The following is a 26,449-nucleotide window of genomic DNA, read 5'->3' as shown; positions in this document are numbered from 1 at the left end:
TAAGACTTCACAGCCATGTGACATTCCCAGTTTGTTCTCTCTGGTTGGTGCTTGCAGCTCAAGATGTGATGCCTCAACTTCAACTGCAGCAGCCACGTCTTCTGCTTGCTGCCACACTTCCTCACCCGACCAAGGAAATAATACATCAGGGAAGTATTAAAATCTATGCAATAACCTAGGTACTGTGGCTCACAATATAATCCACTGGTTCTCAATCTGAGGGTCACCAGCCCCTTGACGGGGCTCACATAGCAGATATCCTGCATATCAGATGTTTACATTACAAAATAGCAGTAGCAAAATTGCAGCAATGAAGTAGCAATGAAAATAATTTTATGGTTGGGGGATCACCACAACATTAGGTACCATATTAAAGAGCTGCAGAATTAGGAAGGTTGAGAACCACTGCTAATCCCAGCACTCAGGAAGCTAAGGTAGAATGATTACAAGTCCAGGGCAACCTGGGATACATAGAGATACCTTATCTGAAAAACCAATCCGCTCACTCATTAAAAAGCAACCAAAAAGCTGTCACGTGAAGTGAAGCATTAGGCTCACAGAGAGTTAAACATAAATCAAAGTAACTTTCTGGTGTGGAGGTCGAGCAGCAAACATAGTGTGCAGAATTAACAGCTGTTGTCATGAAGAAACCTGCCCTCCAGGGAAAGGACAGGAATCTATTCTCCACAGACTTATTCATTGCACAGAACCGCATGCTTTCCGAGCGTGTTGTGTTTGCACTCAAATGTTTCTGCTCTCGTGTGCTCTTTTTAAGCTGGGTATGCTAACAGAGTAGGGGGTAAGTGAAACTCTGTCTGAGGATTCAGAAACACCCAGACCTCTCTGTAAAGTTGTCAGCTTGTGGTCAGATGCTGTGTTTCAATCTGTGGGGAGCCCACTGGATGAGACAGTAGATGGTAAACGTGTTTCTTCAAATGAAGGTTCCACCATTGATCATTGGTAAGGGAACTTTCTGCTTCTTGAAGGAATTTAATGGGGAGGGACTGATCTCCTACAACATAATGTTCTAAAGTCTAAGGAAGGAACCTGGAGACTGTAATATAATCCTAGAGAGAAGAATCATGACCAATGGCAAATATGAAGGTTAAGAAACGTAAGTGGCTTGATGGTGGTGGCACAGGCCTTTAATCCCAGCACTTGGGAGGCAGAGACAGGCAGATCTCTGTGAGTTTGAGGTCAGCCTGGTCTACAAGAGCTAGTTCCAGGATAGGCTCCAAAGAAACCCTTTCTCGAAAAACCAAAAAGAAAAAAAGAAAAAAAAGAAACATGAGTGATAAATGACTTTGAAAATAGATAGCAAGGACAATCACAATATCCAGACACATGGGCACCAGAAAGAGGGCCGTGTGGTACTTGAAGATGAATCTAGAAACATGGCTCCCATTTAGTTCCTTTAAAGCTCTCAGATGAAGAAATCCAACCAGTAGTTGGGAATGCAGATAACATCAAGGATAATTAAAGTTGTGAGAAAATATATAATTTGTGAGGAGAAATTTGAAAGAAAGGGGCTCTGGCATGATTTTGGAGAGACATTGTAGCAACATAGGAAAAGGAGGAGAGAGAAGAAAATAAAGAGAGTGTAGCTGACCCAGGTAAATAATAGCTGGTGCTCAGTAAGGGAAATCTTGCAGACAACCTTGGGAAAGGCTGCAGAACTGTCAGTGGAAATTGACATCAGGATTCTGTGGAAGGGTAGTTATTCAATAGTTGGGTTGGTTTTCTTGCTGATTCTCTGTGAAAATTAAATGCAAGGATGTTTTAGCAGCAGATGGGGAGAATGACTCAATGACAAAGACTCACTTAAAGAAGAAAGAAATATAACACCCGCAAGATGCTGGAGACGATAAAGATGCTGTAGAGTCATCTATCTAGGGTGGGAAGACAGAACCAACAGAGAATGATTCCCCACATGGACTGTGTTGGGGACATTGAGAGAAGAGTCATTAATTCGGGTTAACTGATGGGAGAATGAGTAAAATGCACTCAGTGAACAATGCTGTATAAAGAGCCAGGCCAGATTTATGAAGAGTAATATTTGCACAATCACGAGACTTCCCACTCTCTGTCCACAAAGCACTGCTTCCATGACGCTGCAGATAGCAAGTCTGTGAGTGAGAAAACTCCATAGAAAATGATACAGCATTTACATGCAGTATAGACAACCCTCCCATATAATATAAATCATCTCTACATCATTTAAAGTATCTAACAGAATGTATATATCTAAATGGTCATTATATTGTATTGTGTAGAGAATAAAATTAAGCAAAGGAGATATGCACATATTTCAAATAGGCTTATTTTTTCTTGAATGTTTTCACCCTATAGCTGGTTGAATTCATGAAAGTAGAACTCACATATACAGAATGCCAATTGTACAGTTTAGTTTCAATAAAGGGAACAATCTAAATAAAAGAATGAAAGAAACTAGAAATCTAGTGTTTTAGGGAAAAATTCATCCTGAATTCTGTGCCTTAATGATTTGAGTATGGCTGAACTTTAGGAGATTCATGGCATGGGCAAGCAGGTCTGACGTTTGTAAAGAGACAACATGAAGAAGAATCGTATGTGTGTGGGTGTATGTGTGTGTGGAGGTCAGAACAGGATACCATAGTTACCATCCTTTGCCATCACTCCAAAGCAGTTTTTAATATCCTTTTATTAGAATAAAGTATATTTCATACTTATAAATCTTTTCTTTCAGTCTTGAAAACAATACTTACCCCACAATTCTTCTTTATCTGTGGCACAAAAGGGCTTCCTCTTGCTTTAGCTAGTGGGGTCACTGGGGTATGTGACCAACACAATGCATAGAAGCATAGTTCACTCTTTCATGCATTCCCAAACTCCAGTTCTAGAATATTTTTCCTTCTGGCTTTCAACAGATTTCCTATACATCAAAGTATTGGCTCAGTTGGATCTATTCATTAGAAACAGATCAAAGTTAATTGATCAAGTGAAGCTGGCATTCAATGGGAAACAAGTTGCACCCTTGCAGAAGACTAAGTGACCTTCCATTTGTCTTAGGAATAGGGCTGTGGATGGAAATTCTAGGCTCAAAATTAAGCCAACCATATCTTATCCCATGGAGAAACAGAAAACCACAGCCATGAGAATGTTGGAACACTCAGTGGCCGTGCATGTTCATGACAGGATGTAGGCAGTTATGGGAGGAAGAACGAAGATCAGTGTTCTCTGGGTACTTGTGAGTGATGGCCATGACCTGTCCTTGTGTATATTGGTATGATAACTAAAGGGAATATAAACAACTAGAACTCCTGTAGTTTTTGCTGGTCAAAGACCGGAAACAGAAGAGAGAAGGGGTAGCGATTCTGCTCTCTTATTACAAGGACTGGTCTTACCTAAAAATTGGGTCATAGTGAAGGGAAAACTACCATTGTGAAGATTCTCTGAATTCTTTGTTCTTGCAGAAATGAGACATAGAATTATGTCAATCATTTTCTAGGGTATGCTAGTATGCTTGGAAAATACCCAAAACTTGTGTCTTGTGATGGATGAAAAATGGGTCATTCTACACATTCACGAGAATTTCAGGCTAAGCATTTGAAGAGGAAGTTGACAATACAAACCCCAAAAGACAAAGACAAATCTGTCCCTAAAAGAGTCACAGTCAGTAAGACATCTTGCACAAAGGGAGGCTGTCCTTAATGATGTCTAAATCATGCTGCTCCTCCAGGACAAGTTCTGTGCTGCAGACGTGTATGGGGAGGAGCAAAGCAATCATGCTGGGATTGAATAAAGCGAAGGATGCTACTGTAGAAGACAAGATGCAGGGAGGTGGTCAGGGATGTCAGGGGAAGTAGGACACGATAGGAACAAACAACCATAGTCGTTGGAGGAGCAAGAACTCTCAAATAACACATAACAAGGGAATATTGGGGTGGGGATATTGTGTTTCTACCATACAGAGGAATATGCTAGGGCCTTGAATGCAGGATGATGTGCAAATAGCCACATGGGCAGCAAATCCCCGCTGGTGTAAGAGGTCCTTCTGTATTTGTGTTGATTTCATTGGTTATTAAAGAAACTGCCTTGGCCTTTTGATAGGGCAGCACTTAGATAGGCGGGGAGAACAGATTGAATTCTGGGAGGAAGAAGGCAGAGTCAGATGGAGAGCTGCCATGGAGCCTCCAGGTCAGACATGCTGAAGCTTTCCCGGTAAGCCATGACCTCATGGTGAACACAGATTAATAGAAATGGGTTAGATCAAGATTTGAGAGTTAACCAAGAAGAAGCTAGATATAATGGGCCAGGCAGTAATTTAATTAATACAATTTCTGTGTTGTTATTTCAGGGGTTAAGCTAGCCAGGTGGCGGGATGCAGCCTGCTCCTCTTGCAACACCCTGCAATGGAAGATTATCACCTAAGTCATGGAGAGAACCAGTGAGGGATGCTGTTCTTTAACTGAAGGTCCAATTTCTTTCTCAGGCTGGGTCTCCTCTCTCCACAAGAAACAACAGCTAATAACTGCAGCTTATTCTCTCTGGCCCACCCCACATTATCCTGGGTGAGGTCACATTATATCCTCACTTCATAGTAAATGAAACAAAAGTTGAGAAAGATTATGTAACTCAGTACAGAATACATCTGTCAGATCCAGGATTTAATAATCTGTTCTTCTAACTGTAAAGTCCCCGTTCTTAATCACCGGTTAGGCTACCCTGGAATGTCACGTGAGTTCATAAGAAGAATGTTTACCCACTGAGTAGCTCCCATCACAGGTTACTAAGGTTAGCAAATTAACTTACTGAGTTAACATGCATGACTGATAAGATTATTAAAACATGCAATTATCAACATACATAAATTCATAAATGGAAAAGGGTGAGTTGCTGTATTCATCCTAACAAAAGAAGCAATTCTGAATATTGCCAAACTGGAGTTGGGGGACATTTTCATCAGAACTCTAGGAAGAAAAAGATGACTCAAGTGAGAAAGTTTATTCAAAGCATCTTTTTTTATTTGCTGTAAGAATATAACCTTCATTTCTGCGTTCAAAAATATGGTAGGCATTAACAAACAGTGCAGACTCTCTACATGTGTACATTGGTGGAACTAAAGTTCTAGCAAAGGTTGAAAAGACAAAACATATATTAAGAGAATAAAATACAGAAGGAACAAACATCCTTAATTTCCAAAACAACTATGAAAGAAAGAACAGCCCTACTGAAGCCCTAAACCCAAAGCCGTAAGTTTTGAGAGACAGGGAAGGAGTGTTCCCCAACCTTGTCAATGTGTCAAACAGCTCTGCACATTCGGCTTTAAAGCTCCTGCATAGCAACAGGCAGGCATTACTTGTGCCTTAACCTAATCCAGAAGAAGGTACACTACCAGCCAGCAGATAGATTTTCTTGCCCAAATACTGGGCAGGGAACTAAGAATTGCGATTGTCTTGCTTAACCAAAAGTCATTGATTTCTCACTTGTATAACAATTACCAGAATAATCTACATTAGGTATGAGCAGCCCAACAGCACAGTGCTCACTAGACTCTGGAGCTTGTTTCTTAGGTAATTATGGTTTATGGAATTGAACTATACCCTCTGCAATTAAACCTGGCTACCATAGAAGGCTCCTTGCTTTCCTAGACAGTCTGTCCTGCATGGAGTGTTCTAGACTAACACTTCTCTGTACCTATTATTACAGGGCATGACAAACCTACAGTATGATACATGTCCTTCATAAAGGAAGAGTGAGTTAAACAAACCGAGGCTTACAGCATCACACCGCAAGTCTAAGGACCTGGGCAAGTCTCAGGCAGAAAAGAATTGTAAACATGTCATGCATCAAATCCAAATTCTCAGATGCCTCCCCTACCCTGGTCTCTCTGAAGGGATCAAAAGCTACTTCTGGCTGTGAGACATCCTGTGAATTCATTTCTATGATTTTGGTCTCAAAACAAAAATTGTTAAAGTTACAGAAAAGCTAACAATGGCTATTACTAAGCCACCCAACAAGACGTGAGTTAGAAAGATGTCTGTCTCACCAACAGGGAGAAAAAGTGGGAGCCCCTGGCACTTTTTGGTAGGCAGGCTGTGAGCTAGATGAACTAAAATTTAATTTAAAGGTATCTTTAGACTTAGGGAGACAAAGTTGGAAATGAGGAATTAGAACTAGGTTCATCATTTTACAGCTTCCTGCCTCAGTTCCACAGCACTGTTTCCCGTAATAGTAGATCTGGAGCCTGGAAAGTTTAAGCCGCAGGCACTTCATCGATCATTGACTACACTGATAGAAGGGAAGGATTTAGAGGAATTGAGTCAAATGCATGTCTAGAAAACTCACAGATCCTATAAAGTACATAGAAGCTGCTAGGAATGAGATGTGATCAGAAATCTCTCTCTCTCTCTCTCTCTCTCTCTCTCTCTCTCTCTCTCTCTCTCTCTCTCACACACACACACACACACACACACACACTTCCTTCGATCTACTTTGTAAAACCTGAATTCTGAAAACTTCATGAGAAAGCAATCCATCGCCCATCTTTTCTCTGATTTTGTGCATTTGTTTCGACTGTGTTTCCTTTGAACGTCACACATCTGCTTGGATTTTGACTAAGTATTTTAAATTTAAATCAGTGCATTTATAATTGGACAACACTAACAGACATGTTAACATGGAACAGGGAAATCCCCCAAGGCTGCAACCACAGACAAATAACTATAAGTCAATAAGGAATGCTGAGACTGGGGAAAGTTTGTTTATCTCAGGGAAGAGCACAGTACCAAACAGTCTGTTCTGGAAACATATAGATGCAGTAACATAGGGACTGGACAGATTGTATTTATATGTTTATAAATATAAATATATAATTGCATATATATAATTTATGATATATATATAATATCAACAATTAAAGCAAGAGGCCATGATTCTGGGGGAGAGCAAGGGCATGTGTACATGTGGGTATGGAAAGAGGGAAACAAAAGGAAAAATGATGTAATTATATTTTAATTTCACAACATAATTTTAATTGGAAAGGTTATCTTTAGAAATAAGTACATTTATTACCCCTGATAGCTATTGAGCTAGTGTTTGCATAGAGGCAAGTCATCTCCTGGGGATTAAAAAACATAGCAGTGGGAAGAATTTTATTTTCAGAGCAAGATATATCATTTTAATTTGGTTGCAACTCAAGTCTTTTAAAGACTTGTATAATAAAATCAAATCTACCATTTACTAGTTTCTTGTTGGAGTCTGGATTGACCCCCGGATCCAGTGCCTGTTGTATGTATAAGAACATGACCAAGGGAACCTCAAGCAGAGTCAGCCACAGTCGCGCCAGCTGCATGACTTCCCAGGTGTGTCCCACAGTGCTGAGAGGCAGACAGGCAGGCCCTTCTTCACTCTCTCTCTTCTTGTGCTTGCCCTATTTTTTGTTCCAGTGATGAGAGATGTTCTGGATCTTTTTCATTTTGATCCGCTGATCCAGCATCTTGTACCTTGCAGGATGGTCATCCGTTTTCTTTGGAACTGAAGGCGCATAGGAGCTAGATGCATAAGCGGGGCGTTTGAAGTGACGCAAAGGAGGCTTGATGACTGGAGATCATGGGAAGGAAGACAGACAAGCATTAGCTTCAAAGAGACTTGACATGGCACACACATCGTGGCCGCCTTCCTCTTGGCTTATATGTCTCCTCCAAGCCAAAACAAATAAAAACACGCACACACACTGGATTGGATTTCTGATAATTGAGTAAGTGCCAGGCACCACGCCCCCGTGTCTGCATTCAATGTGCTTTTACCCAGTTAGCTTCGGGCAAGGGGCTGGAGGTTATAATACACAGACACTCAGACAAACAGACAGCGACACGGGTCATCCTTGAATTCCTTAAGAATGCTCCCTTTATTGTGTTCAGGGGCAGATTATATAGAGATAGCCACACCTCAGCCACCAGAAACCACTCTCCCGCCTTCAGGAACTCCCGAAGGTCTTGTGCTCAGAACAGCTGTAGGCACTCAGATCAGGGGATTACAAGAAATTCAGGATCTGGGGACTCACTGCTCCCAACAAGTAATCACAATATCAACTTGGCCATTGATTTGGAATCAATACGGACAAGAAACTGCTAGAGATGGGCAGTGGTGGCCCAGTGCATGAAGTTCACTTGGTAATGAGTGGCTGAAAATAAGGAAGGGTTTCAGTATGCTGGGATCACATGTGGAGGCAAAGTGACCATGGTGGGCAGAGATACATCTATTGCTAACAACATTTAGCATTGTGTGCAAGCTTTGGGGGTTAGAAAAGTGGCACTTACTCCCAAAGTACTAATTAAAAGCATATTGCTGAAAAAATACTTGCAAAATACCGATAAAGGTCTAATATCCAAAATGCACAAAGAACCCTTAAAATTCAATAGAAGGAAGTAACCCAATGCCAAAATGGGCAGATCAATCTGAATGGACTCCTTACTAGAGAAGATACATCTATCCAAGGAGCACAGGACAAAATGTCAACATTGAAGAGTCACAAATGAAAGAACAGTGTTCTAGCACATTGTGTGTAAAGCCAAAGCCCAACAGCCTTTTAGTGTTCCTTCCTGCTGATGGGAATAGAAAAAATGGTATAGCTTCTTTGAAAGCTAGATTAGCAATTTCATAAAGCTGGACACAGTCTTTACCATAGAAGACAATAATTATACTCCTAGGTTTACTCACGTCAACCGTCAAAAAGCCAAGATGACCTTTAATGGGTTAATGGATAAAGAAATAGTAATAGGCATATATATATATATGTATTTTAATTGATAAAAATAGATGAGCGATCACACCATATGAAGATGACGATGAGGATCATCTTAAGTACACATCGCTAAGTGGATGAAGTCAGTCTGCAAAGGCAGCTGCACCACAGGATTTTGCTCACAAGATAAGCTTGAAGGAAAACAAATAAATAAACAAACCCCTCCCAAACTATGAAGACAACTAAAAGGTCACTGACAGGGACAGAATTAAAGTGAGGAGAGTGGATTAAACAGGTGAGCAGTGGAAATTCCAGGGCAGTGAAGTCATCTGATGGGAAACTGGAGGGTTCTGATGCTATTTGTCAAAACTCATGTATCCTTAGGGGAGAGATCCCTAATCTATGCAATTTTAAAAGGCAATTGAGGGCATTATGGGCATCCCAGAATGCAGTGCAGAACAATCTGACTGAATTGCTGATGTACGTAATCATGAGCCTGTAGGGGATGAGAGGCAAGAGGGCCATCAAGTAACTTCACACTATCAACAGGCTCTAGAGGAGCAGAGAGGCCAGGGGAGTTACACACAAGCTCTGTATTCTAGTGGATACAGTTGCTTCTCATACAGGAGCAGATTACCAATTCCAGTACACTCTACACTTCTCTGAAATGGAAGACATAAGAAGAACAGATGATGAAAACTATCCACACGATGTTAGCAGCTAAGCAAAAGGAGGAGACTAGAATGATTGATCCACAGGTAACTGATTAGACTTGCTGACAGCATTATAAATTCATTGCCTTAATAAAGATGTTGGTGTAATATAAAGGTGTTAATAGATAGAAGCACTTACAGGACATGACAAGCATTTCTTTATCAGACCTAGAAAAACTTCCAGGTTTTGAAGTTACAGCAGCAGAGAACCCACCTGAAATTTTTATTTTTCCAATAAGGGAATCCGGTACTTCCTCTACAAATAACTTATACTAGCACTAGACATATTGTGCACAAGGTGGACTTGGGGACCATTATAGAAACATAAAATTCAAAAGCACGAAAAAAGCCGAAGAGAGAAAGAAAATGACAGACAAAGGAGCTCCAAACGGCTCTAAATGAAAGTCAACCACAACCCAAAGTATAAAATACAGACACATAATAATGGGTTACACAAAAATCTGCGAGAAAAGAGATAAATCTACTAGGCATATTACCAAACAATTTCTATAGATCCACAACCCTTAAGGAGGGGGACGAGTTTGTTACTGTGAACTGGACATGGTGACATCCTTTCTATGGCCTAAGAAGAAACCAAAGAGTGGTCACAGAGAAGAAACATGACCATGACGATTTCAACCAGGAGAGCAGAGGAGCATACTGAGTGGCACACTGGCACATCCTTGGTTTTATGTGATGGGAGTTAATATCTTGTGATTGAAGCAGAAATTATTTAGCCCCATTCTAAAAGCAAGCAAACAGCGGACAATCCCAACTGGTGGACAGCCACACAATTACTGCCTATTAAAGCAGAGAAGCCCGCAGGATTACAGAGCCACAGGAAGCTTAGGGAGGCAGATGATGTCATCTGATGTGTCACCCTGAGGGATCCTAGAACAGAGGATAAAGGGACAGCAAGTGACAAGCAGGGAGATGGGAATGAGCATAGATGAAGACGAGTGTATCATCTAACCTGCAGTTCTGTGAGGAGGAAAAGGTAAAGGACTGGCTGCCTTCTTTCTTCCCCTCTCCTCTTGTCTCCCTTGTCTCCTTGGTTGTCCTGAAAATCTGTTCAGTTAATGAACAAAGAGGGAAAACTTGTGTTGTCAGGAAGAACAAAGAAGATATGGTAGTTAGGTGAAAAATGTGGAGGAGCAGAGTTGGTGCTAGCCACTTGCGCAGGTACCAGCTCTCTCTCACTGCAGGTGTCTTCACTGTCTCCTACAGAGCAAAGGGAGAGAGCACCTAAGTGAGCCAGAAGGACTCAAAGCTGAGGGACACATCTGTTAAACTCCAAAAGTAGTTCTCTGAAACACCCTCTCAGCAAATACCTTTCAACAGTGAGCAAATGCCTGACAACCGTGAGGAAGCACAGAGGTTACATGCAGAGCTGGGCAGGTGGCTTAGTGACCGAAGTCCTCCAACTACTGGGATGGAGTTCACATCCCTAGCGTCCATAGAGAACCCTGGCATGGTAACACACATGTTTACAGTTTCAGTGCTCGCAGGCAGAGACATGCCAATCCAACGGTCCTCCTGGCCATTCAGTCTAGAAGAAATGGAAAATTATAGGTTTGGTGAAAGACCCTACCTCAAAAACAATCTCTGACCTCCACAAATCTCTGCATGGTGTCTCTCTCCCCACCACATATATTATATATGACACACACAGCAAGATAAAATTACCAAGTCAGGCGGTGGCGGCACACACCTTTCTTTAATCCCAGCACTTAGGAGGCAGAGGCAGCAAATCTCTGCGAGTTCAAGGCCAGCCTGGTCTACAAGAGCTAGTTCCAAGATAGCTATGGTTGTTCCACAGAGAAACCCTGTCTCGAAAAATAAACAAAGAAAGAAACAAAAACCAAAGATACAAATTACCATCAAATAGGATACATTGAATTGTTATATTTTCAGGCCAGTGAGATAGCTAAGTTACCAAGCCTAGGACATGAATTTGATCCCTGCAACCTACACAGTGTAGAAAGAAGCTGAATTCTACAAGCTGTTGTTTGACCTCCATACATGTGGCATGGCATATACACACACACACACACACACACACACACACACACAGAGTAAATAAATAAATAAATAGAAGTACTTTTAAATAAATTCTCATTTTATTTTATAAGACACACTACAGTGACATCTTGGAAAGATGGGAGAAGTGTTAGCAAAAATAAAAACTCATTGATAGTATTTTGAAAAATAACTTTGAATCTAAGCTAATTTAAAAATTATTACATGTTTTATGAGTGATTTGCCTGTATGTATGTTTGTGTATCACATGTCTGTCTTGTGCCCTTGGAGCTCAGAAGAGGTCATCAGGTTTCCTGGAACTACATTACAGACAGTTGTGAGCTATCATGTGAGTGTTGGGACTTGAACCTAGGTCCTTGGGAAGAGCAGCCAGTCCTCTTAACATCTAGATAACTCTCCAGTCCCTAACCTAATCTTACCATTACAAAACATATTACCATGTGCATAGGATAATCTAAAAAATAAACATTAGTTCATGTCAGTGATTATGTCTGTGTAACCTCTGTTTTGATTAACTGATGTCATTTTCCAATATTTCTAAATAATTAGCTTTCGGTGGTGTAATTTTAGAAAAGAAACACAACTAAACATTTTTCCTATATATCAGCTCAACAAAAACACACCTAAGAGAAAATTCAATAAACCAATGTCCCCCGGGGTTTTCCCACTTGACCCCCAGAAAGTCTTGCTCAGCAAACTTTTGAAGTCTAAGATTAATATTTACCAACTGGTTTCTTGGAAAATATGTTGTGTGTTGTTGGTGTAACTGAAAAGAACAGAAATCCCTGCCCTTTGGGCAGTTATGCTGGGTTCGCCAGAGCTCTGAGACTCACAGGAAGCATCCTGAGTAAAAGCTTCTGCTCCTGCACAGCCTCTTTCTTTCTTTCTTTTTTCTTTTTCTTTAGTCTTCTCTCATATATTACATCTCAACCATAGCTTTCCCTCCCTCCTCTCCTCACAGTGTCCTAGTCTCACCCATCTCTCCCTCTCCCCTAGATCCACTCCTCCTTAGTTTCCCTTCAAAACAGGCAACCCCTCCCAGAAATGCCAAGCAAACACAGCGTACGTATCATGTTGAAATAAGACTATGCACCTTTCCTCATATCAAGGCTGGACAAGGCAACCCAGTAGGAGGGAAAAGTGTCCCTAGAGTCAGAAACAGCCTCCAACCCCACATTAGGTGTCCTACAGAATGCCAAGCCCTAACATATATGCAGAGGACCTAGGTCAGACACACACAGGTTCTTGATCCTTGGCTTAGTCTCTGGAAGCCCCTGGGAGCCCAGGTTAGTTGATCCTGTGGAGTTTCTCATGATGTCTTTGACCCATCTGATGCCTACAACCCTTCCCCCACCTCTTCTTCAGGATTCTCCAAGCTCTGCCTAATGTTTGGCTGTGTGTTTGTATCTGTTTCCACCAGCTTCTAGATGAAGCCTCTCTGATGACAAGTAAGCTAGGCACCAATCTATGAGTATAGCAGAATATCACTAAGAATCATCTCATTGATGTCCCCCACCCCCCACCAGATGTGTTAGATTCTATCATAGATCCCTAGGCTATCCAGCCTCTGGTTCCTGGCCCTTTAGGTAGTGTCAGGCATGGGTTCCCCCATGGGTCTCAAGTTGGACCAGTCATTTGCTGGCCATTCCCACAAGTTCTGCACCAACTTTACCCCAGCACATCTTGCAGGCAGTGTAAATTCTAGGTAGAAATATCTTATGACTAGGTTGTTGTTGGGTGCCTTGGCAGGTTACTGCCAAGATGACTGGTTCAGACTTCTTAATACCCAGGCCCAAACTGTTTTATCTTCACCCAGTGAGATGATAATAAAATCCCCTCTCATAGTTAGAATGGACATTTTTAAGCCCTCAGAATGCAATTCTATGGTTTAGGGTAAATAAGTATCATAGCCACCACCACCGTTCCCATTCCCAAGGCATGTAGAACAAGTATAAGAAACATTCCTCTGACCCTGGAGGATAGAGAATTGAGGACTGAGAGCTCGGGAACAAAAGCAGAGGCTTGGGCTCACTGATTTATGTCTTTTGAGTCACAGTCCCTCTCCATATTCATCCTATTTTTGCAGCTCAGCATGAACTCAGCCAAAGTATTATTGAATTCCCCACTTCTCAGCATGAAGGAACATTTACCATTTGCTGGAATTCTGATTGTCAGAACAAAAACTCTGCTTGCCACTGGAGTCCCTACAAATAGCCTGCGCCTACTGATAAAGATGGGCTCCCCACTGAGCTATGAAAGACTTGTGCACGTCTGCTGTCACCTTTACTCAATATGGGAAAGTGGGGAGCTGAGCCCAGTACTGTTTATATGTACTTCTTGCCTTTCTCCTATACAGATGTCAAGATTTTGATGACAGGGCATGACAGCAGAGTAGGCACCAGGGCACCATCTTGAGTTTGTGGTGGACTGTTCTTCTAGGGTGCTGGTTGTCCTCCTGAAGGGGTTTTTATTCACCTTTGAATGTTTCTGGGATCTTAGAAGGGGCCTGACCCTCCTCTTTTCAATAGTTACACCTTCCCTGCTGCTGAACCCAAGACTACAGCCTCCCTCTCTGGATAAAGAAGAAACAAATAGGGAAAACAATCCCACTACCCGTGGGCTCGGTCAGCACACTCAGTGCAAATGACTTGCAGAAAATGATCATATCGGCTGATGAAGATTTTGACCAAGGCATGTGCCTGCACACAACGTTAACTTGGGGGTCACTTTTAAACACACTTAAAAGAGAAAGACAAACTTAAGACAAAAACGACACATCTTTAGCCATCATCCTTTATTTTGCAGTTATATATAATCTTTGATTTTCATAAAGCAATGCTCTTTCAGGAGCTTCAACACTCACTTTATTGAGCCCTCATTATTCGCATAAGTACCACAATTTCTCCCTCACAAGTAATGCCTCTCTTCTGCTACCATCCTCTATTTTTCCTCTCCTCCCCACTTCTTTCTACTCTCTTCTGCTAATATTTTCTCCTCCAGAAAACAGATTTCAATTTGCTGACACAACAAACTGACAGCGCTGTTGAATTGAGTTCAGACGTGAGCATGAAAACCTACATATAACGCCTACTACCTGTGTTAGCTACCATGCCGAGAATTTACAGTGAATTAGCTAAATCCATGCCACAGCTCACACCTGCCTATAAGTAAGTACCAGTGACATTCCTTTCCCAAGTGTAGAAACTGAGGCTTAATGGAGTTATATCACAACTATGATGAAGAAAGTCTGGAGCGTGGATTCACATCCCAACAGACTTTAGATCCTTCCTGGTACCCAGAAAATTATCTTGGCCCCAAATTTAGCTCTAATAAGTGCCATAACAGGCTTAAAATGCCAAGTTAAAACTACTTCATTTAAGGTTTTACCTGGAGTCAGTCTTGTGGATTCCTGGAAATTTCTCTAGAACCAGGTTTCTGCTAACCCTATAATGGCTACCTCCGTCAAGATATCTCTTTTCTTGCTCTCATCTCTGATTCAGCTTTGGTGATGCCCTCATGTGACATCACTGCTTGGCTTTGCATTCTCATCTCAGTAATGGAGATAGATTAGCACTCACTTCAGAAGTTACTAATAAGAATGAGGAGAAACACACATCTGAAAACAGCCAGCACTGATGCATGGGAGTGCTCATTCTCAGTAGGTTTCTCTCCCTTGCCTTCATGCTAGGCAAGCTTGGGACCAAGTTTCTCTCCTTTGTCTGCCATGAAGACCTGCAATTGTCTGGCAGGTCTATTAATCCCAGGAATATGCAGGAGCAGTATCCTTTCCCTATTTGGAAATTCACATGTATCCCAAGATGTGAAAGCATTAGCTTGAAGCCAGACAGAAAGGGCCCCTGACTTTTTGTAGAAATAGGATTTTACAATATTAACCCAACCAGAAAATTACTCTCAATCCACACATATTACATGCAGTGTCATCCAAAGTGACACTCTTTCTTTAAACTCTCAAAGGTATGTTTCATATTAAATGCTGGAATGACTAACCCAATTCTCTGCATTTTAAAAGATTCCAGCTCTCCAAAGACTCCCTGAAGAAAACTAGAAGTCCACATGGTCTATAGTCCCCTTTTCTTCTCCTCAGAAAGACCAAATAGCTCTATGAGGTGGAAAAGGAAGGCTTGCAATCTAAGAAGCTAACTAGCAATCGTCATGTTAAGCCAAAGTCAACCACAGACTGACGTAGTTCATCTCATTATTATTTTTTCTTTGAAAGAAAAAAAGTCACCTATAATACTGTCATGCACCATATAATAATGCTTTAGCTAATAAATGGACTGCATATAGAATTGAATATGCTCTACAGTCCCAATGCTACACCATAGAGACTTATGTAAGTATGTATATAAGTACACTGATGCTCACACAGTGAAATCACTTAATGACATATTCTTGGGAATGAATTCCCATTGGGCAGTGATGTAGGCCAATATTTAGGGTTAGAGAGATCTTTGGAATGCATTGCTGAGTCTGGTTCATGCAGGCAGACCTATACTTGTCCCTGTTCATGAGCACTTTCACAACATAGACTCTGTGCTAAGATCTATGGCAGAAAAAGCCCCATGGAAGTTCTCCTCTTGGAAGCAGTGGGTGGCATTCTGGGAGAACCACAGGCTTGCAGGCACACAGAGCTGGGATAATTACTACTACCTCTGAGACTCCAGGGTCACCTCCACTCAGAGCTTTGTTTCTTTTCATCCATTCTCTGATGTGGGAAAAGGGGTAATTTCCTTGCACGGCTGTGTGAAAACTTTAGGATGCTGTGCATGGGAGAACAAACCGGAAGTGCTTGGCAGTGGGTGTGTGATAGGTGTTGGTGACATGATATTATTACGTGATAGCTGAGCACGGAGGGCCAGGATGCTTTCCCACAGTCTGCTCTCTTGATTTTCTTATAACACCACTGAAATTTCATCATATTCCCTATACATGATTTACACCTGCATAATCTCACCACACACTAAAGAGATTCTGTAGTATATTTATTTGTATTCAGCAGAGAACACACCCCTTAGTTTCCTGGAGGAACCACCTTGAAACTAAGTGGTATTCTAAGCAAAGCAAAATACCTCGCCCACATTTTGAACTAAGCAAGTAAGGAGATGGTGGTCCACTCAGTGACTCTGACTAGGACGTATTGAAGAACACAAAGAGTTCTTGAGATCCTGGTGGGAAGAATAGCTCAGAGAACCAATGAGAAGCCGGAGCTTTGTCCCTGATTTTTAATCTGGATGTAATTAGTAGAGGATGGGGAGATTGTGAAAATGACAGGGCCAGTTATGATTCCCGAGACTCTGCATTCCTTATGCTAGGGCACAGTTATATATGCGTCACTCTCTGTGGAAGCCATTCTGAAGTGGATGCTCTGGCTTTCTTTTTCAATACTTCTTCATTCCATAGCTACTTTAGTCCTGTGTGCCTGCTTCCTGGGGCACAGATAATGTGTGCACACATTTGTATCTCCTGATGTAACATGGTATTGATAACAGCTGGTGCTGAGAAATGTTTAAAAGAGTGAATGAGCTTCTGTGCATCACACTCTGTAACCTTAATGAATGTTCTCTTTAAAAAATAAATGACTCTCTTCGATGTACACCAGCTGGCAAAGTTGTCAGCATTGTCAGAAGCCAATATTTCTCCCTTACTTCCGCAATGCCTTCATACCTAGAGTTACTCCCTATGGTTGCTTAAGAAGGATGTTGATGAGTTCATTCCCTCACAAACTTCAAGTATAGGGAGGCAGCAAACCTGTATCTATACAGGTGCTGCAATTATGGCTTCTGTCTTCAGGTTTTGCTATTGCATGAAAGGCACTGAGGCAGATTCTCAAGCCCCTGTGGGGGGTATGAAAGAAAATGGCCTCCCAAAGGGAGTGGCATTATTAGGAGGTGTGGTCCTGTTGGAGTAGGTGTGGCCTTGTTGGAGGAAATGTGTCACTGTGGGGATGGGCATTGAGGTCTCCTATGTTCAAGCTGCTCCCAGTGTCACAGTCTACTTCCTGTTGCCTACACATTAACATGTAGCAGCTCCTTCTCCAATACCATGTCTGTCTGCATGCTGCCCTGCTGCACACTGCCATGTTCTCTGCCATGATAATAATGGACTAAACTTCTGAAACTGTAAGCTCACCCCTCAAATAAATATTTTCTTTTATAAGAGTTGCCATGGTCATGTGTCTCTCCACAAGCAATACAGACCCTAAATAAGATGCCCTTCCTTGACAAACTTGTGAAGAGGACAGAACCACTGTATAAGGCTGGAAAACAACTCTTTCCCTATTCAGACAACAGCTACCTTCTAATACCTGGTGCTACTGTTTTTTAAGGTAAGAAACCCTCCCTCAAGATCATTTTTAGTTTCATTTTTTTTTGTTCTCCCTTTGTAAGTCCTGGCACACAAAGTCCATGCCACACACTGTGACAGATAAAGCCGTGCAAATCCTTTCACTCAATTCTTCTCATCAATATGCAGATTTCTTCCTACCTGATTATTTAGGTTAAAAAATGTAAGGCTAGTCAGTTACCTGCACGCACTTTGTACATGCTAAACCATTTCAGAGGCCCGTGAAGGGAAATTCTTCAGTTATACAGCTCTGAGTACCATAGCAAGGCATAGAAGGAAGCCTTGACTCCATCCACAGTAAGTGAGTGACAACTGACAACCCTCACAGGGAACTTAGGGTGCAAGTCTGCAGCAGAATCAACAGTCATTTGGGATAGAATCCTTTACTCCAGAGCTTTGGGCCTTAAAGTCACAGGAGGGAAAATGGATGATTACCTGCAGCCTTTGCCAGCAACAAATCCCTCAGGAATGAGAACAGGCTTGATACTTGCCAATGATGACTTTGGGCAAACTATTCAGGTGTCCTGATCTGTTAAAGAAGATGTTACTACTAATATCCTCAGAGAATTGTCAGGGTTTAATCCATGTTATTAACTTAGCATTGTCCCCGATGTCTGCAAGTTTAAAATACATATAAAAAGTACCTGTTTTTTTTTTGTTTTGTTTTTTTTTTTTTTTAAAAAGCTGTATTAGGGAAACCAAAAGCCACCAGTTGAAGTTAAATATTCAATAACTTACAATACACGTAGATTTTGTTTAGGAAAAGAAATATAAGATTTCCATAATGTCTTCAGACCTTGAAGATGGTCAGGTCTCTTCCAAGGACATTTCTGGATGGATGTTTTACCCGTAGTCTCCTGCAACAAGACATACAATAATGTTATTGGGAGCTGGATAGCATTTGGCACAGAAACTCTCTCTACAGCAGGCAGCAGAATTGAGAAGCGGAGCCATATCTACTGCGAGACTACTGTGCATGCCGCATTGTGTGCAAGGGGCAGTCAGCTATATCTGCATCAGCGACAGCTAGGTACTGTACCTTTCCTCTAAGACTGCTTCCGGAGGCACCCTGGGAAGCTGCTCAGAGGTGACTGCTTTGGATGGATAACTGTTAAGGCTGGTCGTGATGGTAAAACTCTGAGCTGTTCTTCCAGCAAGAGCCAACAGTTCCCCAGTTCTCCATCAGGGTGGATGCCCTTCACCCCTGAACTCCATGAAGTTCAAAAATTCCATTGGGCAACAAATGAAGTAGGCACTAGGAAAAACATGTCTGCATGTGCTAGTCTCTCCCATGGAAGAGCCACTCTGGCTTAGATGTGCAAGGGCTCCCGAGGATCAGGACCCCACGTGGTTTTCTTGTGCTGAAGCTGAAGGATGAGCCTTCAGAAACTGTGCAGTCCTTTAATGAAACAATCATTGCAGGCTTCTGACAAGTAACCTCCAGACCTTCTAAAAGACTCAGCTCCTCATATCCCAACCATCCCCACAGGGTAGGAAGGAAAAATGTCAAAGGTCGAAGAGCGCATGTTAAATTAACAACATGAGTGACAACAGACACCACGGTTTTGTAAAACAGTCATAGTTTTATGTAAAATTGTATTTTAAATCTATGGAAAACTATAAATGCTATCAAAATAAGTACCTATCCTCTCCATACAGCTGAATAAGATCAGCATTTTAAATATTTTTAAAGAGATTAAATGAGAGCAGGGAAAATGCTTAGTGGGTAAAGTGCCGGTGGCACAAACCCGGGACCTGAGTTCAGACTACTAGAATCAGTATAAGAAGCTAGAAGAGGCAGTTTATTCTTTTAACCCTAATGCTAGGGCGGCTTCCAGGGGGATGCCCAGGGCTTGGTGGCCCGCCATCCTAGCTTAATTTGTAAGTTCCAGGTTCAGTGAGAAATCCCATCTCAAAAAAGAAGGTGGGACTTTACAGAGAAGGACACCCAGCATCAACCTGTGGCTCCACCCTCACCCACACACCTGTTATGAACACAGGAGATTGAACACGGGTAGAACTTAATTAGTATTTCTTCTCCATTACTTCCCTTTATCTCCCCAAAGCTACCACATAGAATTCATTTATTCCTGTACATGTGTGTGTCATAGTTATAGTCATAAAATATTTTAATATTTCTACATGTTTTAAAATCATATAAATGTTCAAGATGTTACATATCTTTTAGTAACTTGGCTATCTAGCTCAAAATCATGTGAACAACTGTTTATAAACAGAAAAGAATAGAAAATAACTAACTACAACTGAAAGTTGATTAAATATCATGTTGCACAGTTACACAATAGAGCTCTATACAGATGGTCTCCAATGAACCAACTTTGCATTTGGATGGAGCTTCTATTGACATATATAATGTAGTGCTAATGTGTGCTACCATGCAAATGTAAAAGTGGAATGGAGCCAGATTTGTTTTTCCCATCCGATCAGATCGTTTCTGCACTTGAAAAGCCAACTTAAGCAGAAGGTTAACGATTGCTATACATTTGGGGTCTTGTTTTGACACTCTCTCTGAGCTTGTGTTGTAGCTGCGTTCTGCATTCTTGGCCATTTCCTTTCTTTTCTCTGTCTACTGACTTCTTGCTTGTTCAGTTTTTCACTTGGATGCCTGTTCTCACTTTGACTATTGGGCCGCAGTGAATGCTGGGATGCATTGTCAAGACTGGAAATTTCTCCTCATGGTTAAACACCTTGAATTCTTCGGTCTGAGTTCCATGCTGTTCGGTCCGGGTATAGGCCCTCCCTCTGCTTTAACTTTGGACTACAGGTCCTTGTTACATTCTCATTTGATAGTTTCAAAGCCCAATCATGTGGCTTATACCCTTGTGCCTAAAACTTCCAACTATTATATTGTAGGTTAGGCTCCAACGCATAGAAGTAGGGCAGGATCCAAAATCAGCTCATAAAAACATTATAGGTTACATTTTAATTATTTTACTGATGGTCCTTTGTGTTAGGAAGTCACAAAATTACCCAGTTCTTCCCAAAGAAAAGAAAGAAATAAGCACTCCCAACTCCATACTGCAATGGCTTCGTGTTTAGTTTGTTTTTCTTGTCTTACTACAGTATTTCTGTACTTACATACAAATATCAACATTTTTACTGACTTGGGAACTACGTTTGCTTCTATGCCCCATACATTCTTTCCTTCTTCCTGATAGTGACCCTTTCAGCAATGGCGTAAGAGTAGCACATGCTGTCACCATTGCCACTGCGTAAAGATTAAAGGTGTTGCTATTCTCTTTCAATCATTACTAACAGCTGACTTGCTTCAGCTGTCCTCTACTGCTTGTTTCTTTTCCCCTTGCATGTAGAAGACCTATTTCCATTGCCTTCTGGCATCATTGGTAGCCAATAACAATTTGCTGCCAGGTAGTTGTCAGTTGGTACTTGCAGCTTCCAGGAACGTAACCAACTCCTGATAGCAATTAAAACAGTGGTTCTCAACTTTCCTAACACTGCCACCCTTTAATACAGTTTCTCATGTTATGGTGATTCGTAACCATAAAACTATTTTGTTGATCCTTCATGACTGTAATTTTGATACAGTTAGAAATTGTAACATAAGTATCTGATAGCTGGATATCTGATACGTGATCCCTGTGGAAGGGTTATTCGATCCCCTTAAAGGGGTAGTGGCGCACAGGTTGAGAACTGATGATTTGATATTTTCTCATCCTCAAGATCATTTTGGAAGCTCTCCTATAAAGTGCATGAGTATGCATTTGGGTTGTTTTGTTTGTTCTTAGTTTTCCTTTTTCCTTCAGATATGATAATTCGGGGCTGCTGAATGTTGCTTTCCTATCAGCCTGTCTGTTCTGAGCATGTGCAGTCCTTCTATCTTCCATGCTTTCATCTGTTATCAGATGGTAAATTGTTTACCATAGACTCCACCCTTTGGATACAAGCCTCTTGTGGTCTTTGTATAGTCACAGTTATGCAATCAATGCCATTAGCTAATTTCTAAGAGTTTAGTCACATCAAAATAAAAAAAAAAATCCCATGCCCTGGGAAAGTCACCCTTTGCTCTTTACTCCTCAGTCACTGATACCACTACCCACCTCATGGTTCTCTGAATATTCTGTACAGGCAGAATCATTGTCACAAGGCTTTATTGCATCTGGCTTCTTCTACTGAGCAAAATGTTCTCACCAATATTCAGATTGCACCAGTACTTCATTCATTTGGAATGGCTGTGACATTTTGTTAGGTTATCCCTCAGGTACTGGAAAGGAGGTAGTTTCCACGTTTGAACTACTATGGGAAATGTCACTGTAACCACATGGGAGCAAGGTATCCGATGAAATTTTGCTTTAATTTATCTTGCTTATGAATCTAAAATTCCTGGGTCATTTGATTACATAGAAGGTTTAACTCTTGTTTTGTTTTGGTTTTGGTTTAAGACAAAGCTTCTCTATGTAGCCTAAGTTGGCCTGGAACTTGCTGTGGAGTCTGGGCTGCTGTCTAACACTTGCTCTCTCTCCCGACTTTCTGTCCCATAAGTGCCAACTAACATGTACCAGGACACTTTGATACGTTTAACTTTTTAAGAAACTGTAAACATTTCCCAAAATGAGTTACTGAAGTTTCATTATATATTCTAGAAATTAACTCCTAATCAAACATATCATTTGCCAATATTTTCTCCGTTTGCCTTTTGACACAGTTGGTAGTCTTGTTGGCTACCCAACAGTCTGTTGTTTTGATGAGGCCAAATTTACCTGTCACCTCTTGTGTTATCTCTGGAATTTGTGTGTCCTGTGCTTCCTCCCACTTGTCCTGCCCCTGTGGCAGCTCTGTGTAGAGTTTGTATTTACTTCCATTTGATCCCTTAAAAATTTCTGTCAGAGCATGGCTTAAGACAATACCTGGTTCTAAAGGCCCACAGTCATATTGGGAGGATCGGAGATTCACTTCCAGTACTGACCTTGTCTGTTAAGAAGGTACATGGCTGTATTTCCGTAGTTCCAAGTCAGTAGCTCTGGCTAGTGTTCCAAACAAAGGCTAGCAGCAGGGATTTTACCCTTCTTGGCCCCTGTCCTGTATTCTGATCAGGTCCCTCTCTGAATGCCTGCATCCCAGTGTCTGTTTGGGTCGTGAAGCATAGCTGTCCCATAGCATCTGTCCTGAGGTATCAGGTACCTTCTGTAATTCCCTTTGGTTTCTCGTTCCCAGGGGTGTTGGTCTCTTACACTCTCTTTCAAGACTTTAATTCATTTTTTCTATTTTGTTTATCTCTGCATGTGTTTAGAGCAGAGGATTATCCATCAAGGAATGAGCATCTCAGGTCATCCTGGCCAGGATTCACAAAAGGAGTTTCCTCACTTAATGACCTGCAGCTGATTGGTGTAATCATGATGAATTAAATCCATCCATGGCAATGGTGTTAATGACTGAATCTTAAAATCTTCAACTAACTGTCCAATCAATGGTTCTTAAAGCTACTTTTTACTGGATATTAATGATTTTCGATAACACAGTTATAATACCATTAAAAGCTCCTTTAAATTGGAACATGAGAAGACACCAGTCCTATCTGAGTAGGTAGCCATAAAGCCATCTAAGTCAGAAGTAGAAAACATGTATAGTTCCTGAGGCAGGAAGGGTCTGGAAAGAGCTGACGACGGTAATTAGCAAGGGGGAGGCACATGCTAGACAGAGAGCCAGGCATTGTGTCATGCCTTTTGGGAGGTACCTACTTTACTCCATATAAGCTTTGGAGATGGTCAGAGCTTAGAAGTTAAGACCTTGGAACAAGTTTAGACTGACAAACTCAGATGAAAGACAAGGCTGCCAACATGGTGATTCATGGGCCATGTTACCCTAGCAAACTAACATGGTGTTCAGCACAGCAGGTCAGGTCACATCAGAGCTGCATACTCTTACTGAGAGCCATGATGACATCTGAGGTCTTTCCTGGCTCAAGAATGAGATAACTTTTCCAAGGAGCAGACATGATCATTTTCCCGTGGTGTTGCTGGGATGAAGTTAGCTTCCTCCTAATGCTCTAAAATCTGAAATGCACCACAGTGGACACATGATAAGATGACTTCTAAGCACGGAGGATGCTTCATTTCTAAGCAATCACAAACTAATCCTGAGGCTGCTCACTCCCTCACTCACAGAAGCCTTGTGGAAACAGATGGGCATCTACCTATCACCTTGGCAGCCTGGGATCAGAAAGGAGTAAGATGAGCTTCGCTGTGGAAATGTCACCTGCCAACAGGTAAAAGCACATTAAAACAAATCATGGCCATGTGATATTGCCAGATATTTGATTATACTGGGTAAAGATGTGTCACTGTGACTGGTTTGAAAAGGAGCTAAACAGCCAATAGCTAAGCAGAGAGACTAGGTAGGACTTCTAGGCAAAGAGAGAAACTGGCACACAGAGGAGATACCAGTGAGATGCAGAAAAAGTTGGAAGTATAGAATGAAAGAAAAATAGAATGTAGATTAAAAAGGTAGAATGTAGTTTAAATAACATGGGTTTATTTAAGATATAAGAGCTGGCAAGGAACAAGCCTAAGTTATAGGCCAAGATGCTATAATCAATAAGTCTCCATATCATTCTTTGGGAGCTCATTGGCAGGACAGAGAAAGACCCATTACAATGCAGTATTAATTCTCACTAGATGGTTTGGAGAGAGCTGCAAAGAGAAATGCACCAAGGGAAATGAGTTTCAGTAAGTCACAGAGGCAAGAAAATTCAAGGCTCCTTAGCAGACAATGACTGAATCTAGAGGTCAGGCCTGTAAAAGGAGCTATGGCACATAAACTGAAATAGTAAGTCAATGTGGATTATCTTTCCTCTGTTAAGAATATCACTAATTGTGAAGTGAGGTACTATTGAACCTACAAGCAAGAAAAAAATGTGAGTTAAATTATTACACACCATGGATAATAAACTGGATCAGGGCAGGAGGAGGGCAGGGTGGAGGGAAAGTATTGGGAAAGATGACTGGAATTGGGAGCAATGGGTGAGGCAATGTAGAAATTTACTGCAATGGAAACTCCATGGAATAATAATTTTTTAAAAAGCCTAATTTCAGAGAGATTAGAATACAAGACAATATCTTCTCACAATAGATGAAATTTAGTAATTCTCCAAAGCAGAAACCTAAAGCTAATTTTGTATTAGCAAACAGGTATTTGTAAAAAGATAAAGGCAAAGAAAATATGGATGAAATGTCATTTTTCTCATCAAAATGATAAACCGTGGGACATACTATTTAGCATTGACAAAAATACTAAAATGTGCACAATTAATAAATTAAGTATAATAACAAATAAAAATTAATATTACTAAAGTGTATCTTGAAAAGAATCTATGTATCTATACATTCTTTATGAAGAATTTCTATCCCAGGAATCTCACTCACTCCATACATAGACTCCAAAAATTTATGAACAAGAACATAACATGATTACAATAACATGCAAACTGTACAGTGTAAAGTTGTCATTACATAATCATATCACAGCCATATTAGCAAAAATTACCAAGATATTAATTTACTAACATGTAGAAAAGCTCTTTAAGATAATAGTAAATTTCAAGATTATATCTCAATCCTAGAGAACCTAGATAACAATGAGAACCCTAAGAGAGACAGACATACATAGATCTAATCTACATGGGAAGTAGAAAAAGATAAGTACTCCTGAGTAAATTGGGAGCATGGGGACCTTGGGAGAGGGTTGAAGGTAGGGAAGGGAGCAGAGAAAAATTAGTACTCAATAAAAATAAAAAAATAGTAAATTTCAAAGAGAGAAAGCAAAATTCTATATAAGATACAAACTGAATTCAAGAAAAATTATGTAGTAAGACCTAGAAGGAGAGGGGATCTTAGTAAATGGGCAACATTAGCAATAAATGGAATTTTTCCTCCCTGTAGTCTTTCCTATTAGTAAATTCCTTCCAAAAGAGTTTACACTGACCATGTTTACCTTTTGTAATTTCACCTCCTCAAAACAAGCTCCACTATGATTAAAATTGGAATAGGAGTGTAAGGTTATGCATTCACTCAGGGAGACTAGCAGGTGCTTGTCTTCCCTTGCAACTACAGACGATCATCATGAATGAATATTTCCCCTGGAGATGCTAGAAGGGATCTAGGTCATATACATTTCCATATTTGCAACAGTAGACCTTAACTGTGTCTGCTATTAGTTATGACACAGTGTCAGACAGTACTAAGGTTAGAGGCAGCATTTCTAATCCAAGATAAAGGAGCATAGTTGAGGTTGCAAAGTTAACATGACAAGCCTGGAGTTTGAATTCAAGTCTATCTATCAATCTATCTATCTATCTATCTATCTATCTATCTATCTATCTATCTATCTATCTATCTATCTATCTATCCTCTCTCTCTCTCTCTCTCTCTCTCTCTCTCTCTCTCTCTCTCTCTCTCTCTCTCTTTGCCCACTCATTTTTCTTGTACTACCTGCCTCTCAGAAGTGGATACTTCATAGCCTTCCCAAGAGCACAGTTCCATTCTGTCCATTGCTAAGTGGAAGCAAATATGATTGTCTTGGAAACAATATGGCCACATCTGGAAGAAACTACAAGTAAAAACAACAGACACCA

General features: G+C 41.0%; 1 protein-coding gene across 2 annotated transcripts in view; it reads right to left on the bottom strand.

Annotated features, from left to right (window-relative positions):
• Positions 1-7,411: 7,411 nt before the first annotated feature.
• Pde1c (phosphodiesterase 1C) overlaps positions 7,412-26,449 on the bottom strand; it is a 446,197-nt gene continuing 427,159 nt past the window's right edge. For both annotated transcript variants that reach the window (XM_038319212.1, XM_038319213.1), the window contains one exon: positions 7,412-7,581. In XM_038319212.1, coding sequence (XP_038175140.1) covers positions 7,412-7,581 — 170 coding nt within the window. The remainder of the gene's footprint in view (positions 7,582-26,449) is intronic.

The sequence above is a fragment of the Arvicola amphibius genome, chromosome 2 (genome assembly GCF_903992535.2).
Source record: "Arvicola amphibius chromosome 2, mArvAmp1.2, whole genome shotgun sequence".
Lineage (NCBI taxonomy): Eukaryota > Metazoa > Chordata > Mammalia > Rodentia > Cricetidae > Arvicola > Arvicola amphibius.
This window is presented reverse-complemented; position numbering and strand designations above follow the sequence as displayed.